Source organism: Mesoplodon densirostris, chromosome 19, assembly GCF_025265405.1.
Source record: "Mesoplodon densirostris isolate mMesDen1 chromosome 19, mMesDen1 primary haplotype, whole genome shotgun sequence".
NCBI lineage: Eukaryota > Metazoa > Chordata > Mammalia > Artiodactyla > Ziphiidae > Mesoplodon > Mesoplodon densirostris.
In genome coordinates, this window is record NC_082679.1 from 14178299 (window position 1) to 14193149 (window position 14851).

General features: G+C 51.1%; 1 protein-coding gene across 1 annotated transcript; it reads left to right on the forward strand.

Moving 5' to 3' along the window:
• The first annotated feature begins 11359 nt into the window (after nucleotides 1-11359).
• Nucleotides 11360-14850, forward strand: LOC132479969 (protein YIF1B-like). Its single transcript, XM_060083752.1, has 7 exons — nucleotides 11360-11605; nucleotides 11684-11788; nucleotides 11936-12014; nucleotides 12149-12206; nucleotides 13211-13366; nucleotides 13450-13543; nucleotides 14507-14850. Exons 1-7 carry the CDS (start codon nucleotides 11402-11404, stop codon nucleotides 14660-14662), a joined length of 852 nt encoding a protein of 283 aa, XP_059939735.1. The 5' UTR covers nucleotides 11360-11401; the 3' UTR covers nucleotides 14663-14850.
• Nucleotide 14851: the final 1 nt, after the last annotated feature.

The window sequence follows — 14851 nt, forward strand, 5'->3', positions numbered from 1 at the left end:
AAAATGTGATGTATCTATCCATAGGATGGAATATTATTCAGCAATAAAAAGGACTGAACTCCTGACATACGCTACAGCTTCATAAACCTCAAAAACATTATGGTGGGTGAAAGAAGCCAGACACAAGAGACTGTATATTGTATGTTATCATTCATGTGAGGTATTCAGAAAAGGCATTTAGAGAGACAAAGTAGATTAGTGGTTGCTGGGAGCTGAGTGTGGGAATGGCGATTAGCTGTAAATGGCCATGAGGGATCTTACTGGGGGGAAGGGGATGAAAATGTTCTAAAACAGATCTACGGTGATAGTTGCACCGCCTGGTAAAATTATTAAAAATCACTGAATTGTATATTTGAAATAGGTTTTATGTAACTCATAACTCAATGAACTCTATTTTTTCTTTAAGTAATATGTGTTAAGAAGAGCAATACAGCAAGAAGGGGGACCAGGGAATAACTATGTAGTATGTTTGGGAGACTCTGGATTTCAGATAGTTACCAGGGAAGCCTCACTGAAGTCTTTTCTGAGTACAGATCTGAAGGTGAGAAAACAAGCCATGCAAGCACATGGGGGCATATCTAGGCAGAGGGAGTAGCAAGTGCAAAGGCCCTGAGGCAGGAATGTACCTGTGTATCTGAAGAACTGGAGGGAGAGAGGTAGAAGAGGAGGGGTGGTTGGGGTGGGTGGTGGAATGTCTTGTAAATCAAAGACCTTTGGTCTTTACTCTGAGTGAGAAGAGGAGGTGAACAGTGATTGTGGCTTTGCCGACAACCGTGTGCAGGATATGAGAGAAAGTGCCTGTCTCTCCCGGGATAACATAAATTCAGGAGGGTGGGAGCTTCGTTGCTTTGCTCAGCGCCTGGAAGGGCGTGACTCAGAATTGGTTCTCCCTACCATTTGGTGAATTAGGTTACCTGATGTCCGGCAGTGTGGTAACGGCAGGTTAGAGCAAGCTTAGAGTGGCTACGAGTTTGGGTTCTGGAGGTCAGTCTGCTTACAGGTGAATCCTTGCTCCACCCCTTACTGTTCTGTGAACCATTAAGTTAGTCAGTCTGGCCCTCATTGTCCTCCTCTGTCAAATGGAACTTAAACTCAAGGTAAATGGTTTTGCACAGAGCGTGCCTGGGACAAGGTAAATAGATACTTGATAAATGTTAGTTTTTATTATGATGCACAAACACAGTCTCATGATTCCTTATGAAACTGGCAACAGGATCCCCATGTTATGTGTAGGTGAGCCCTAAAAGGTACAGTAGGACACTGGGCTAGTAGGTTGTGGGACAGCAGTGTGAGACCTTCCAGACTCAAGAGGAAGTAGTAGCTCTTCACCGCTGTGCTAAATCAAATGGTGGGGTGAGTGAGTGAATGGGTCCAGGGAGACCTCGGCCTGGTCCTTCAGATCCCCAGCTGTTCGCTCCTATATTATATTTAGGATGTGGCAGCTTTCAGGGACTCTGAAGACAGAGGCTTAACAAGAGAGCTTCACTCTTCTCTCCCACGAAAACCTGAGCTGGAGGGAGTCCACAGCAGGTGAGTGGGTGACTCTGCGAGATCACCCAGGGACCGGGCTCCCTCTGTCTGGGAGCTCTGCAGTCCTCCAGGCTGTCGCCCCTGGGCCTGTGGGGAGCCTGGCCCCCACCATCGGGCTCTCAGGAAGGAAGAGGGCAAGTGGAGGGCACACCGCTTCCTTTTAAGGACCTGACCTGGAGGCAGCACACATCCCTTCAGTCTGGATTTCGACACCTGGTCACATGCAGCTGCAAGGGCGACAGGGAAACAGCGAGTTTCTAGCTGGGCAGCCACATACCCACTAAAACCCGGGGACTTCTATGACTGAAAGGAAGAAAGGGAAATGGGACACGGGAGCCCATCACTACTGCCTGTCGGTGGCAGCAAGTGTCCCTCCCTTACTCCCCTACTCCGGAAGGTTTACAAATGGAGGCGAGATTAAAGCTGGGAAGGTGGACATAAATACTTGGATGAAAAACGTAGGTGAGACAAGGGCCCTCCGAAGACGAGGCCATGTCCATCTGCTCTTTAAAAGTGAGTTCCCTGCCATTCGCTTCTCATCTTCCATGGCTAACGGAAGCAGAGACAGTAGCTATGCCTGTCCTCCCCAGGCCCCGCCTGCTCCTGGTATCTAATGGCACTGCCCTCCCCTGCAGTGTTGGGTCTACAGGGCAGAAAGAGCACTGGTTACACCCCTCCTTCCCCCCCCACCCACCTGCTGGGGTCTGAGGTGTTCCCTTGCCAGGTGCCTGGTTGTTATTCTCCCTCCAAGGACACGAAATCAGTGTGACTCCCATCCCAGAAGGTATAGCTTTACCTCTTCTATCATCACCTACTCACACCCAGACCTTTTGTTTGGAAAGGTCAGATGTAAATGGAACAAGCATTTTTACAAATGTACAGAGACCATGTGGGCCACTGTAGGGAGACGTGGCAGGCAGGGCACCCAATGACCAAGTGGTCATTGTTTTCAAGACCTGGGACTAGTCGTCCAAGAAAGAATCTCAGAGGCTGAACCAGAATTAATTCCTGAGGCCCCCTCTGGTCAGCTGCCACCCAGAGGGTGCACCAACCAGGTGAACCTGGGCTTGCTGTTAGGGGGAAGAAAGATGCACCATACACAGGAATGATGAGGGTAGAATTCCAAATTTTCGAAATAGTCTAAATAACTCCCAACCCCTTTGACCTGATCTTTACCCAGGAGATAGAGATAAATCCTTTCTGGTGACAAACACATTCAGTGACCAAAGTACCTTACTAAAGTGTATGGACCAGGAAGAGGTAGAGATCCTTGTTGAGGTGATTTTTTAGAAGCCCTTTCCACCTCTGAATGATGCTAGCAGTCTGAGGATGACAAAGGCCATGAAATGTGCATTGAACACCTTGGCTGCTGGCCTATTGTTAGGCAGCTTTTGTAACGAAAAGAGGACCAACGTCAGCCTTTAAATGGTGTAGAAAGTGGGAAACGTGGCAGTGTAGTTTCAAGGGCCGTAGTGGCGTGGCAGGAGGTGGCTGACCTCCTGGAACAGCAGCATCATAACCCGGAAAAGTACAGAAGGGAGACCGATACCACTGGCAGACAGAGCGCCGCGAGGCCTCATGCTGTCAATCTGCCAGGAGCAAGTGGAGCCACGGGGCCTCCCCAACCACAAGACAGAACAGGACAAATTCTGGCAGAAGTGCGTCACAGAGGTAACTTCTGCATCAAAAACATATAAAGGTACACTATGAAAAACCTGTGAAAACTCGACTGGCCTTGATGGTGTTAGGAGAATTCACTTCATGATCTTTCTACGGCAGTAGAATTATTTAAAAATGATTCCCAGACTTCCCTGGAGGTCCAGTGGTTAAGACTCTGCGCTTCCAATACAGGGGTGCAATTTCGATCCCTGGTCAGGGAACTAACATCCCACGTGCCCCGTGGCACGGCAAAAAAAACAACAACAAAAAGTGAAGTGATTGCCGACAGTTTCTTTTAAAATCCAAACACACTACTTTTTTCCTTCACATGAAGGAGAGACAACTCTTGATCAAGCAGGTAGAGAAAGGCCAGAGGCATCAGTGGGTCTGAGGTTCCTGAATCCAAAGGGATACATGAGTGGACCTGAGAGTTGCTCGTGCGGTGGCAGCGTGGGTGTAGGGAAGAACCACCAGCTACTAAGGAGGAACGAGGACACAGGTAGGTGGGCAGAGGTGGCCACCACTTCCCGTGGGCAACCTGACATGTATGATCTCATGTGATCCTCACATCCACCCATCTTACAGGTGAGGAAACCGGAGGTTCAAAGGAGTTAAGTGACCTGCCTGCTGTTGCACACCTGGAGGGGGTGGTGGGCGGAGAGGCTCTTCCCAACGTCTAGGCCCTCTTTCCCTGGACCACAGGCTCTTGCGGAGCACTGGGGAGGTGGGGGGTGGGGGCAACGGGGGCGGGGTTCCCAATTTGTCTGGGATATGACACCTGTTCACCAACTCTGAGTGAACCACAGTGAGGGCCTGGAACACCAGGTTGCCTGGAAGGCTTGGCAGGGAGAATGCCAGAATCCATGAGCAACGTCTACCATGGACCAGAGAGGCTGGGGGGAATTGGATGAGGTATTTACCCAACTGCTTGTGGAACAGATTTCTAAGCTCTAATGGACACAAGCCTTTCCCCCAATGTACAGTCATCCTTCCAAGATATTGTGTGTTCAGTTCCAGACTACCACAACAAAGCAAATATCACAATAAAGCAAGTCACATGATTTTTTTGATTTCCCGGTGCATATAACAGTTATGTTTACACTATAGTCTATTAAGTGTGCAATCGCATTGTGTCTAAAAAAACAATGTATATACCTTAATTTAAAAATACTTTAGGGCTTCCCTGGTGGCGCAGTGTTTGAGAATCTGCATGCTAATGCAGGGAACACGGGTTCGAGCCCTGGTCTGGGAGGATCCCACATGCTGCGGAGCAACTAGGCCCGTTAGTTACAACTACTGAGCCTGCGCATCTGGAACCTGTGCTCCGCAACGAGAGGCGGCAATAGTGAGAGGCCCGCACACCCCGATGAAGAGTGGCCCCCGCTTGCCACAACTAGAGAAAGCCCTCGCACAGAAACGAAGACCCAGCACAGCAAAAATAAATAAATTAATTAATAAACTCCTACCCCCAACATCTTTACAAAAATACTTTAACTGCTAGCCATCATCTGACAATGCAAGGTTGCCACAAACCTTCAATTTGTAAAAAAAAAAACAAAAAAAAAAAACCCAACCGAAAACACCCCTGCAGTATCTGGGAAGTGCAATAAAAGGAGGTATGTCTGTATAGAATGTGGCCTTCTGGCCTGAAGGGATTTCTAGGAAGGGTCAAGGAAAGGAGGGCTTATTGTCTTTTTGTTCCAATTTATTTATTTATTTGTTTATTTACATCTTTATTGGAGTATAATTGCTTTACAATGGTGTGTTAGTTCCTGCTTCATAACAAAATGAATCAGTTATACATATATATATGTTCCCCTATCCCCTCCCTCTTGTGTCTCCCTCCCACCCTCCCTATCACACCACTCCAGGCGGTCACAAAGCAGCGAGCTGATCTCCCTGTGCTATGCGGCTGCCTCTGTGCTATGTCCATGCCTCTCTTTCGCTTTGTCACAGCTTACCCTTCCCCCTCCCCATATCCTCAACTCCATTCTCTAGTAGGTCTGTGTCTTTATTCCTGTCTTACCGCTAGGTTCTTCATGATATTTTTTTTCTTCTTAAATTCCATATACATGTGTTAGCATACGGTATTTGTCTTTCTCTTTCTGACTTACTTCACTCTGTAAGACAGACTCTAGGTCTATCCACCTCATTACAAATAGCTCAATTTCATTTCTTTTTATGGCTGAGTAATATTCCATTGTATATATGTGCCACATCTTCTTTATCCATTCATCCGATGATGGACACTTAGGTTGTTTCCATCTCTGGGCTATTGTAAATAGAGCTGCAATGAACGTTTTGGTACATGTCTCTTTTTGAATTATGGTTTTCTCAGGGTATATGCCTAGTAGTGGGATTGCTGGGTCATATGGTCGTTCTATTTGTAGTTTTTTAAGGAACCTCCATACTGTTCTCCATAGTGGCTGTACCAATTCACATTCCCACCAGCAGTGCAAGAGGGTTCCCTATTTCGCACACCCTCTCCAGCATTTATTGTTTCTAGATTTTTTGATGATGGCCATTCTGACTGGCATGAGATGATATCTCATTGTAGTTTTGATTTGCATTTCTCTAATGATTAAAGATGTTGAGCATTCTTTCATGTGTTTGTTGGCAGTCTGTATATCTTCTGTGGAGAAATGTCTGTTTAGGTCTTCTGCCTGTTTTTGGATTGGGTTGTTTGTTTTTTTGTTATTGAGCTGCATGAGCTGCTTATAAATTTTGGAGATAAATCCTTTGTCAGTTGCTTCATTTGCAAATAGTTTCTCCCATTCTGAGGGTTGTCTTTTGGTCTTTTTTATGGTTTCCTTTCCTGTGCAAAAGCTTTTAAGTTTCATTAGGTCCCATGTGTTTATTTTTGTCTTTATTTCCATTTCTCTAGGAGGTGGGTCAAAAAGGATCTTGCTGTGATTTATGTCATAGAGTGTTCAGCTTATGTTTTCCTCTAAGAGTTTGATAGTTTCTGGCCTTACCTTTAGGTCTTTAATTCATTTTGAGCTTATTTTTGTGTATGGTGTTAGGGACTGATCTAATCTCATACTTTTACATGTCCCTGTCCAGTATTCCCAGCACCACTTATTGAAGAGGCTGTCCTTTCTCCACTGTACATTCCTGCCTCCTTTATCAAAGATAAGGTGACCATATGTGCGTGGGTTTATCTCTGGGCTTTCTATCCTGTTCCACTGATCTATCTTTCTGTGTTTGTGCCAGTACCATACTGTCTTGATTGCTGTAGCTTTGTAGTATAGTCTGAAGTCAGGGAGCCTGATTCCTCCACTCCATTTTTCGTTCTCAAGATTGCTTTGGCTATTCGGGGTCTTTTGTGTTTATATACAAATTGTGAAATTTTTTGTTCTAGTTCTGTGAAAAATGCCAGTGGTAGTTTGATAGGGATTCCATTGAATCTGTAGATTGCTTTGGGTAGTAGAGTCATTTTCACAATGTTGATTCTTCCAATCCAAGAACATGGTATATCTCTCCATCTATTTGTATCATCTTTAATTTCTTTCATCAGTGTCTTATAATTTTCTGCATACAGGTCTTTTATCTCCTTAGTAGGTTTATTCCTAGATATTTTATTCTTTTTGTTGCAATGGTAAATGGGAATGTTTTCTTGATTTCACTTTCAGATTTTTCATCATTCGTATATAGGAATGCCAGAGATTTCTGTGCATTAATTTTGTATCCTGTTACTTTACCAAATTCATTGATTAGCTCTAGTAGTTTTCTGGTAGCATCTCTAGGATTCTCTATGTATACTATCATGTAATCTGCAAACAGTGACAGCTTTACTTCTTTTCCGATTTGGATTCCGTTTTTTCCCTTTTCTTCTCTGATTGCTGTGGCTAAAACTTCCAAAACTATGTTGAATAAGAGTGGTGAGAGTGGGCAACCTTGTCTTGTTCCTGATCTTAGTGGAAATGGTTTCAGTTTTTCACCATTGAGGACAATGTTGTTAATCCCCTTTTCCCATGTCTGTGAATTTGTATCTCTCTTTTAACTTCTTCTTAATCTCCGGGAGTATAAGTCTCATTTATTCATTCAGCATATCTTACTTCAGCTCCCTTGTGCCAGGCCCTGTGCTGCAATTTGGGTACCCAATAGTAACCAGCAACTTGGCAACTTATAGCTCAGAGTTTAGTGGGAAGACAGACACTAAAGTTGGAAGCAAACTAGGCAGCAGGATAATTTTAGGAGTGATTAGGACTGTAAAGGGAATAAGCCGGAAACTGACTAGGGGTTGAGGAGGTCTTAAGACATGATGCATGCATTCCTCCCTCAACTTTGTAAGATGCCTGACTGGCCCTGTGGTAGGCGATGCTGGGGATACAGCCGTGCCCATCAGTCCTGGTTCCTGTCTTCATGGAGCTTACCAGTACAGAGCAGAAGACAGCGACAGCCTAGCGTGATGGAGCTGTGATAAGAGAAGAGCAAGCAGAGGGGTCAGGGTTGGGATTGGGGAAGCACAATCAGAGTGGTTATGGCTGGGATGGAGGTGTTGTGTTAGCCCAGATTAGGAAACATGAGCCAGCCCAGCCGTATCAGTGAAGCTTCCTGGAGGAGGTAACATCGAGTGATGAGGAATTAGCCCGGGGAAGGGGATTGATTTAGGGTGCGAGGGAAAAGCGTGGGAGGCCTGTGCTGAGTAAGCAAGTAGACAAATGAATATAGATTCAGAAATTGTGACAAGTACTTGGAAGAGAAAAAAGAACCACTGGATGTTATGAGAAAGAACAGTGTGGGGCTAGTGCTTTATATTGAGGAGTAAGGAAGGTCTCTCTGAGAAGGACTCTTTTGAGCTGAGGCCTGAGTGCTGCATTGTCAGGTGTTAATTGTGGGAAGGTGTTCCAAGGTGATAGCACTGTATGTTCAAAAGCCTGAGGGGGCAAGGAGCTAGGCAGGGTCAGGGCCCGAGAGGAGGAGGCCCTTGTGACTGGTGGAGTGAGTCCCAGGAGGGGTAGCAAACCAGGGTGGTTGGCAGGGCTGGGTCATGCAGGGCCTCCTAGGCATTTGGATTTTATTCTCAGCGCAGTGGGCACCGATTTCAGGCAGAGGGCATGAAATATTCTCTTTTACACTTAGAAAGATCATTCTGGCTGCTGACTGGAAAGGAGGTTGTTGGGGCTAAGAATGAACAGGGGAAGCTGGTAGGAGGACATTTAAGTCAGGTGCAAGATGACAGAGTCTGAGAAGGGAGGGTAACATTGAGACCAGGGGGGTGAGAACTGATGTCAGAGGTAAAGGCCCTGGGGCCTTGGCAGGAAGTGGTGGCTAGAGACAGCCCAGGGCACAGGGTGGGTGGCTGTGAAAGCCATGGGTGTGGTGAGATTGCCCTAGGTGAGAGACAGAAGACAAGGGTAAGGGTGGAAAACTGGGGCACAGAATTCAGGGAGCTGGAGAGAAATCACTGATTGAGAAGGACCGATCAGAACATCAGCTCCGTGAAGGCAGGAGTTTTTCCCTTTTGGTTCACTGCTGTATCCACCTCAGCCGCAGCAGAGCCTAACCCACAGAGGTGCTCAGTCGATGTTTGTGGGGCTCCGACAGGAAAGAGAAAGAGGTAGTACAGCGTGTCAGAAGCCAAGAGAGCAGAGAGTCGGAGGTTGGCATTTGGAGCAAGGGCCTCAGTGCTGTCGAGGAGCCTGAGTGTGAGGAGAGTGGAATAACTGCCTTGGCCTGGTAATGCAGAGGCATTTAGGGGACTGGTGAGAGCAGAACCCCAAATGCCAAGGGCTGAGGGGCGACAAAGAAGGAGGAAGTGCTTACACTAAAGCTTTCAGGAAGCCAGCCCTTTGGCCAGAGTGGGAGAGGGAAAAGAGAAGTGGTGCTTGGGGACAAGTGGGCCGGGGCCAGTGCTGCTTGCTCTGGGATAGAGGACTACCTGGGTCTGTTTTCAGGCTACAAATAATGAAGAGGAAGAGTCGAGGGGCTAGTTATTGATAATAGGTGACGGGATTAACCACTTTTTTATGGGCCAGGCCAGGGGCTGAGGAATTTATGTCACTTTGCCCTGGAGTGTTGACACCATCCTGCAGAGGAGAAAACTGAGGCGCACAGAAAGTCATGACATGGATTATGTGATTCCTCTTCCACAACCCATGGTAATCCTACCACCCTGTTCCCACTGTGGCGCCTGGCACAGAGGAGGAGCTCAGTAAATGTTTGCTGCGGTGGCATGGCTTATTGGTCGGGGTGCTGGAGCCTGAGTGCTGGGTTCAGATCTGCCCTCTCTATACTCCCCATCTCAGTAGACAGCACTCCCATCCACTTGATCACTCAGACCAGAATCTGGGACGACAGGGTGTGAATTCCTTCATCTTCCTTACCCTAATGCAGCCAAGCACACCTCCAGCAATCCTGCCTCTCCTACCTCCAAACTTTGCCAGAAGCAGCCCCTCCGTTCCCCACCCCACCCCTGCCCACCCCATCCTGCTCTCCCACCTGGACCACCTCAGCAGCTTCCTCCCCCCTCCCCTCCTCTCCCCTCCCCTCCCCTCCTCTCCTCTCCTCTTGTCCCCACCTTCCCAGTCTGTTCCCCACAAGAAATGGATCTTTTGAAAACTTGAAACCCGGCTCTGCTTCACACCATCTGTATGACTCTGGGCAAGGGCCTGAGCCTCTTGGGGCTCACGGTTCCCATCTGTAAAATGGGATGATAGTCTCACCAACACAAAATGGATTGTTGTTAGGATTAAGTGAGTTAATCCACAGTGTTTAGAACACGGCCTGATGTGTGGTTTAAGTGCTCAGCTGGGGTTTCATTATTACAATAGTTAACAGGGTGACCTGGGCTGGAATCCTGCTCTGTCACTCCCTCAATTTGGCCCTTTGCACGAGTCATTTAGGCTGTCTGAGCCTCGGTTTCCACATCTGTAAAATGGGCATGGCCATTTATTCATTCATCAGGTTTTTAAATTTATTTTTATTTATTTTTGGCTGCGTTGGGTCTTCGTTGCTGCGCGCAGGCCCTCTCCAGTTGTGGGGAGCAGTGGTTTCTCTTGTTGCAGAGCATGGGCTCCAGGCTTGCGGGCTCAATAGTTGTGGCTCGCAGGCTCCAGAGGACTGGTCAGTAGTTATGGCGCAAGGGCCTAGCCACTTGGCAGCATGTAGGATCCTCCTGGACCAGGGCCCAAACTCGTGTCCCCTGCATTGGCAGGCAGACTCCCAACCACTGTGCCACCAGGGAAGCCCTTTTTAAAAATTTATTTATTTTTATTTATTTATTTTTATTTTTACATCAGGTTTTTTGTTTTTTTGTTTTTTTTGCGGTACGCGGGCCTCTCACTGATGTGGCCTCTCCCGTTGCGGAGCACAGGCTCCGGATGCACAGGCTCAGCGGCCATGGCTCACGGGCCCAGCCGCTCCGCGGCATGTGGGATCTTCCCAGACCGGGGCACGAACCCGTGTACCCTGCATCGGCAGGCGGACTCTCAACCACTGCGCCACCAGGGAAGCCCTACATCAGGTTTTTATCAAGCACCTACTCTAACCCTGTTCTAGGGGCTGGGGCTTCAGCCACAAGCAAGACAAAGCTCCTCACCTTGGCGGGGGCTCGCATTTGAGTGGGGGAGACAGACAGTGAATAAAATAAACAGCTCGTATGTCAGCTGTTGCTGAGTTCTGTGGATATGAATGAAGTGGGGAAGAGGGATGAGGGGGTGGTACCAGGGGAGATGCAGTTGTGGACAGGATGGCTGGGGAAGGCCCCACGGAGCCAAGACCTCGAGGAGAGGAGGGAGCCCTGAGGATGTCTGGGGCAAGAGCATTCAGGCAGAGGAACTGCCAGTGAAGAGGCCCTGAGGTGGGAATGTGCCTGGTGTGTTCACTGAGTACTGAGGCCCGTGTGGCTGGAGCTGGATGAGTAAGAGGGAACATGAGGGGAGAAGGTCTCTCTAGAGACCTTGTTTGTAAGAGGCTTAGCACAGGATTCTGTGCACAGTCAACCCCAGTACACAGTAGCCGTCATCGTCGTCCTCCTCATCATCATTGTTATTTGGATGGATGGATGGATGGATGGATGGATGGATGGATGGATGGATGGATGGCAGGCAGAGGCCGCCCAGACCTGAGTAGACAACCCATCTGACAGCGAAACCAGTGCCCCACTGCGGCAGAAGTGGGAGGGAGAGCTCCTGCCAACTGAATGAGGCTCCCCACCCTTCTCCCCACTGCAGCCTCGAAGCGGAGGGTACCTGTGTCCCAGCCAGGCATGGCTGACCCCCACCAGCTTTTTGATGACACGAGTTCGGCCCAGCGCCGAGGCTATGGGGCCCAGCGGGCGCCTGGCGGCCTGGGCTACCCTACAGCCTCCGCCTCACCCCAGGCAGCCTTCCTGGGTGATCCTGTGTCCAACATGGCCATGGCCTACGGGAGCAGCCTAGCCGCGCAGGGCAAGCAGCTGGTGGATAAGAACGTGAGTGGGCCGGGCTGGTGGGGGGGGCAGGTGGGGGCCTTGGGGCCGGGGCTTCAGGCGGGCGCTCTGCCTCCCCAGATCGACCGCTTCATCCCCGTCACCAAGCTCAAGTGTTACTTCGCCGTGGACACCACGTATGTGGGCAAAAAGCTGGGTCTGCTCCTCTTCCCCTACCTGCACCAGGTGAGCATCTGAGCCGGGTGGCAGCCTGTAGGCAGGGGTGGGGCAGGCGGGGGCAGGCGTGAGAGGCAGGAGGATCGCTGAGAGAGGCCTGTAGGCGGGCCAGGAGCCCAGCTCTGGTCCTGCCTGCCCCCTCCACCCTCCCCACAGGACTGGGAGGTGCAGTACCAGCAGGACACACCAGTGGCCCCGCGCTTTGATGTCAACGCTCCTGACCTCTACATTCCAGGTTTCACCCTACCCACCACGGCCCGGTGCCCTCCTCCCTCTGGGTGGGCCTGTCTCGGGCAGAGGTTTAGGTGCCCGGAGGCCCTGGGTGGTCCTTCTTCTTCTGACTAGCGTCTGTGTGTCTCCCTCTCACAGCCATGGCTTTCATCACCTACGTCTTGGTGGCTGGCCTGGCGCTGGGGACCCAGGATAGGTAAGAGAGGCCTGGAGTAGGCAGAGTGGTGTGGGGTTTGGGGGAGCTGAGGGGCAGTCAGGAAAGTCTCTTGGTTCCCCTGTCTCAGAAGAGCCCCACCGTGTTCCCAGTTGGCCCAAGACAGAGCCCGCACGGTCACCCTTGCCCCTTTCCTCTTTCCCACCCGTGTGCAGCCCATCACCACACCCTGTGCTGGGTGACACTAAATCCATCCTTGCCCTGGCCTCTCCTAAACAGCTGCCCGGCCCCCACATACCCCCTGCACCCCCACTCCAGCAGGAAGGTCTTGGCTGAGAGGTGAGCCTGGCTAAGTCCCCCCCTTTGTCAGAAGCTGTCCCTAGCTCCCCTGTCCCCAGACCAAGCCCCAGCTCCTTAGTCTTGCACTGCCTGCCCCTCTCCCTCACTCTGCTGCGCCACTCTGGTCCTCTTTCTGTTTCTCCAGAGGACCTGGGTTGCCTCCCCAGGGCCTTTGCACATCAGTTCCCTTTGCTGGGGAGTGTGTTCCTCCCCTACATCACCTGCTGAGCACCTGTTCACTCATGATGTCTCCACTGCGATGTTACTTCCTCAGGGAAGCCTTTCCACCCTCCAGCCTGCATCAGGCCCCCACCTCTCACTCATAGACCCCTGTTCATTTCCTTTGTGGCATGGAAAACGGTTGTCATTAGAGTCCATTAGTTGGTGAGGCACTGGGGATATGGCAGAGACTAAGGTCCTTCTTCCCCAATCAGCTCCTTCCTCCTTCAAGCCTTAGCTCAAGTGTCTGATACCCACCTCCCAACGGGGTCACACACCTCCCCTGCCCTGTGCTTCCCCCATCCCAGCCCTGACCTTTCTGGGCTGTCACTGGGAATGGGATTTCCAGGACAAGGCCCAGATCCATCTTGGTCCCTGCCGGGTCTTCAGCATGCCCCGCCCCCCGCCCCAATACAGGCTGTCCCCAGGCAGATGCTTAGGGAGGGTCTGAGCCAGCTAACTGAATGACAGAGATCTGGTGTTGACAGGTTCTCCCCAGACCTCCTGGGGCTGCAGGCAAGCTCCGCGTTGGCCTGGCTGACACTGGAGGTGCTGGCCATCCTGCTCGGCCTCTACCTTGTCACTGTCAACACAGACCTCACCACTATCGACCTGGTGGCCTTCTTGGGCTACAAATATGTTGGGTGAGTACCCCCTCCGCCTTCCCACCGCCAGCCCCCAGCCCTGGGGCTTCTTCCTCAGACCAGCCTTCCCCTTTCCCCCACAGGATGATTGGCGGGGTCCTCATGGGCCTGCTCTTTGGAAAGATTGGCTACTACCTGGTGCTGAGCTGGTGCTGTGTGTCCATCTTTGTGTTCATGGTGAGCTGGGGCTCAGGGAAGGATGGGACTCAGGGCACTGGCCTCCTGGGCACAGTTGGGGGTCCCTGGAGGCATCCAAGCAGGGGATGTCAGGTGGGGAGTTTAGACCAGAGGCCCCACACTGGTGAACTGAGGAGCCCTGGAGTGGCTGCCCTAGCCTGAGGGCCCGGAGAGCTTCCTGGAAGAGGGGGTGTCCAAGCGGGGTCCTGAAGGAAGAGGAGGCGCCAGCCAGGCTACTAGAGTGGGCTCTCACCCCCACTCCACTCTCCTTGCATGATGGGCTTTCCTACCGGAATTTCCTTTAGGGTGAAAAGAGTTCCGTCTCCTCAAAGTAGCTTCTCTGAGAGTTCATCCAGCTGGAGTGGAGGTGCTGGTTAAGAGCACTGGGATCCACCAGGCCTGGGTTTGAACCCAGGGTTCACTCGATCCTGGGCAGATCACTTCCTCTCTTTAAACCTGCTTCCCCTTTTGTAAAATGGGGATGATGATAATTGCACGTCAGGGTACTGGGAGGATTCAGTGTGAGGAGCAGAGGGCAGAAGCCAGGGGCTGGTGGGCCGGATCTGCTCAGATCAACTCCGACTTAGATGTCATTATTTAGAATTCTGGCGGGGGAGGGGGTGGGCAAAAAAGTTAAGAAGAAAAAGAAGGCATTTCTGGCTTGTGTTGAAAAATTGTCAAGGGTCAACACAAGCTGGTGGCGGCCAAAGGGCCAAGCCTGGCCGTCCCCTCAGGTGGAGTATTCACAGTGAACTTCCTCACCTCACTCACTTAAGAGGCCTCGCCTAACGTTTGAGTTTGGAACCCTCACATTTGCTCCCAAGGCCTCCGCGTGTGTTAGGAGATTTGGGAGAAAGCAAGGCTCCTCAAGAGCAGAGATCTGAGCCCAGCTGCCCTATGGAGGGGGGGAAACTAGAGTTAGGAAGGAGTGCGGGCTCAAGAGTGAACGCCTCCCCCGCCCAGATCCGGACGCTGCGGCTGAAGATCCTGGCCGAGGCGGCGGCCGAGGGCGTCCCGGTGCGTGGGGCGCGGAACCAGCTGCGCACGTACCTGACCATGGCCGTGGCGGCGGCGCAGCCGCTGCTCATGTACTGGCTCACCTTCCACCTGGTGCGGTGAGGGCGGCCCCGCAACGCCTCCAGGTGCTGCTTCCGGTGGCCACCGCGCTGCCGCCGCTCATCTCCCGGCCACCTGCCGGCCACAGGGTCCGGCCCGCCGCCCGAGTCCCTCCCTCCCCATCCTCGCCGAGGTGCTGAGATCTCCAGCTGCACAGGCCGCCCCCCAGGAGTGCGGCCGCTGTTCCAGAAA

Excerpts from the sequence above, each read along its gene's own strand:
- LOC132479969 (XM_060083752.1), top strand. The coding sequence starts at position 11,402 with ATGGCTGACCCCCACCAGCTTTTTGATGACACGAGTTCGGCCCAGCGC. Across the intron at positions 11,606-11,683 it reads AGCAGCTGGTGGATAAGAAC|ATCGACCGCTTCATCCCCGT; the intron begins GTGAGTGGGCCG and ends CTGCCTCCCCAG. Across the intron at positions 12,015-12,148 it reads TCCTGACCTCTACATTCCAG|CCATGGCTTTCATCACCTAC; the intron begins GTTTCACCCTAC and ends TCCCTCTCACAG.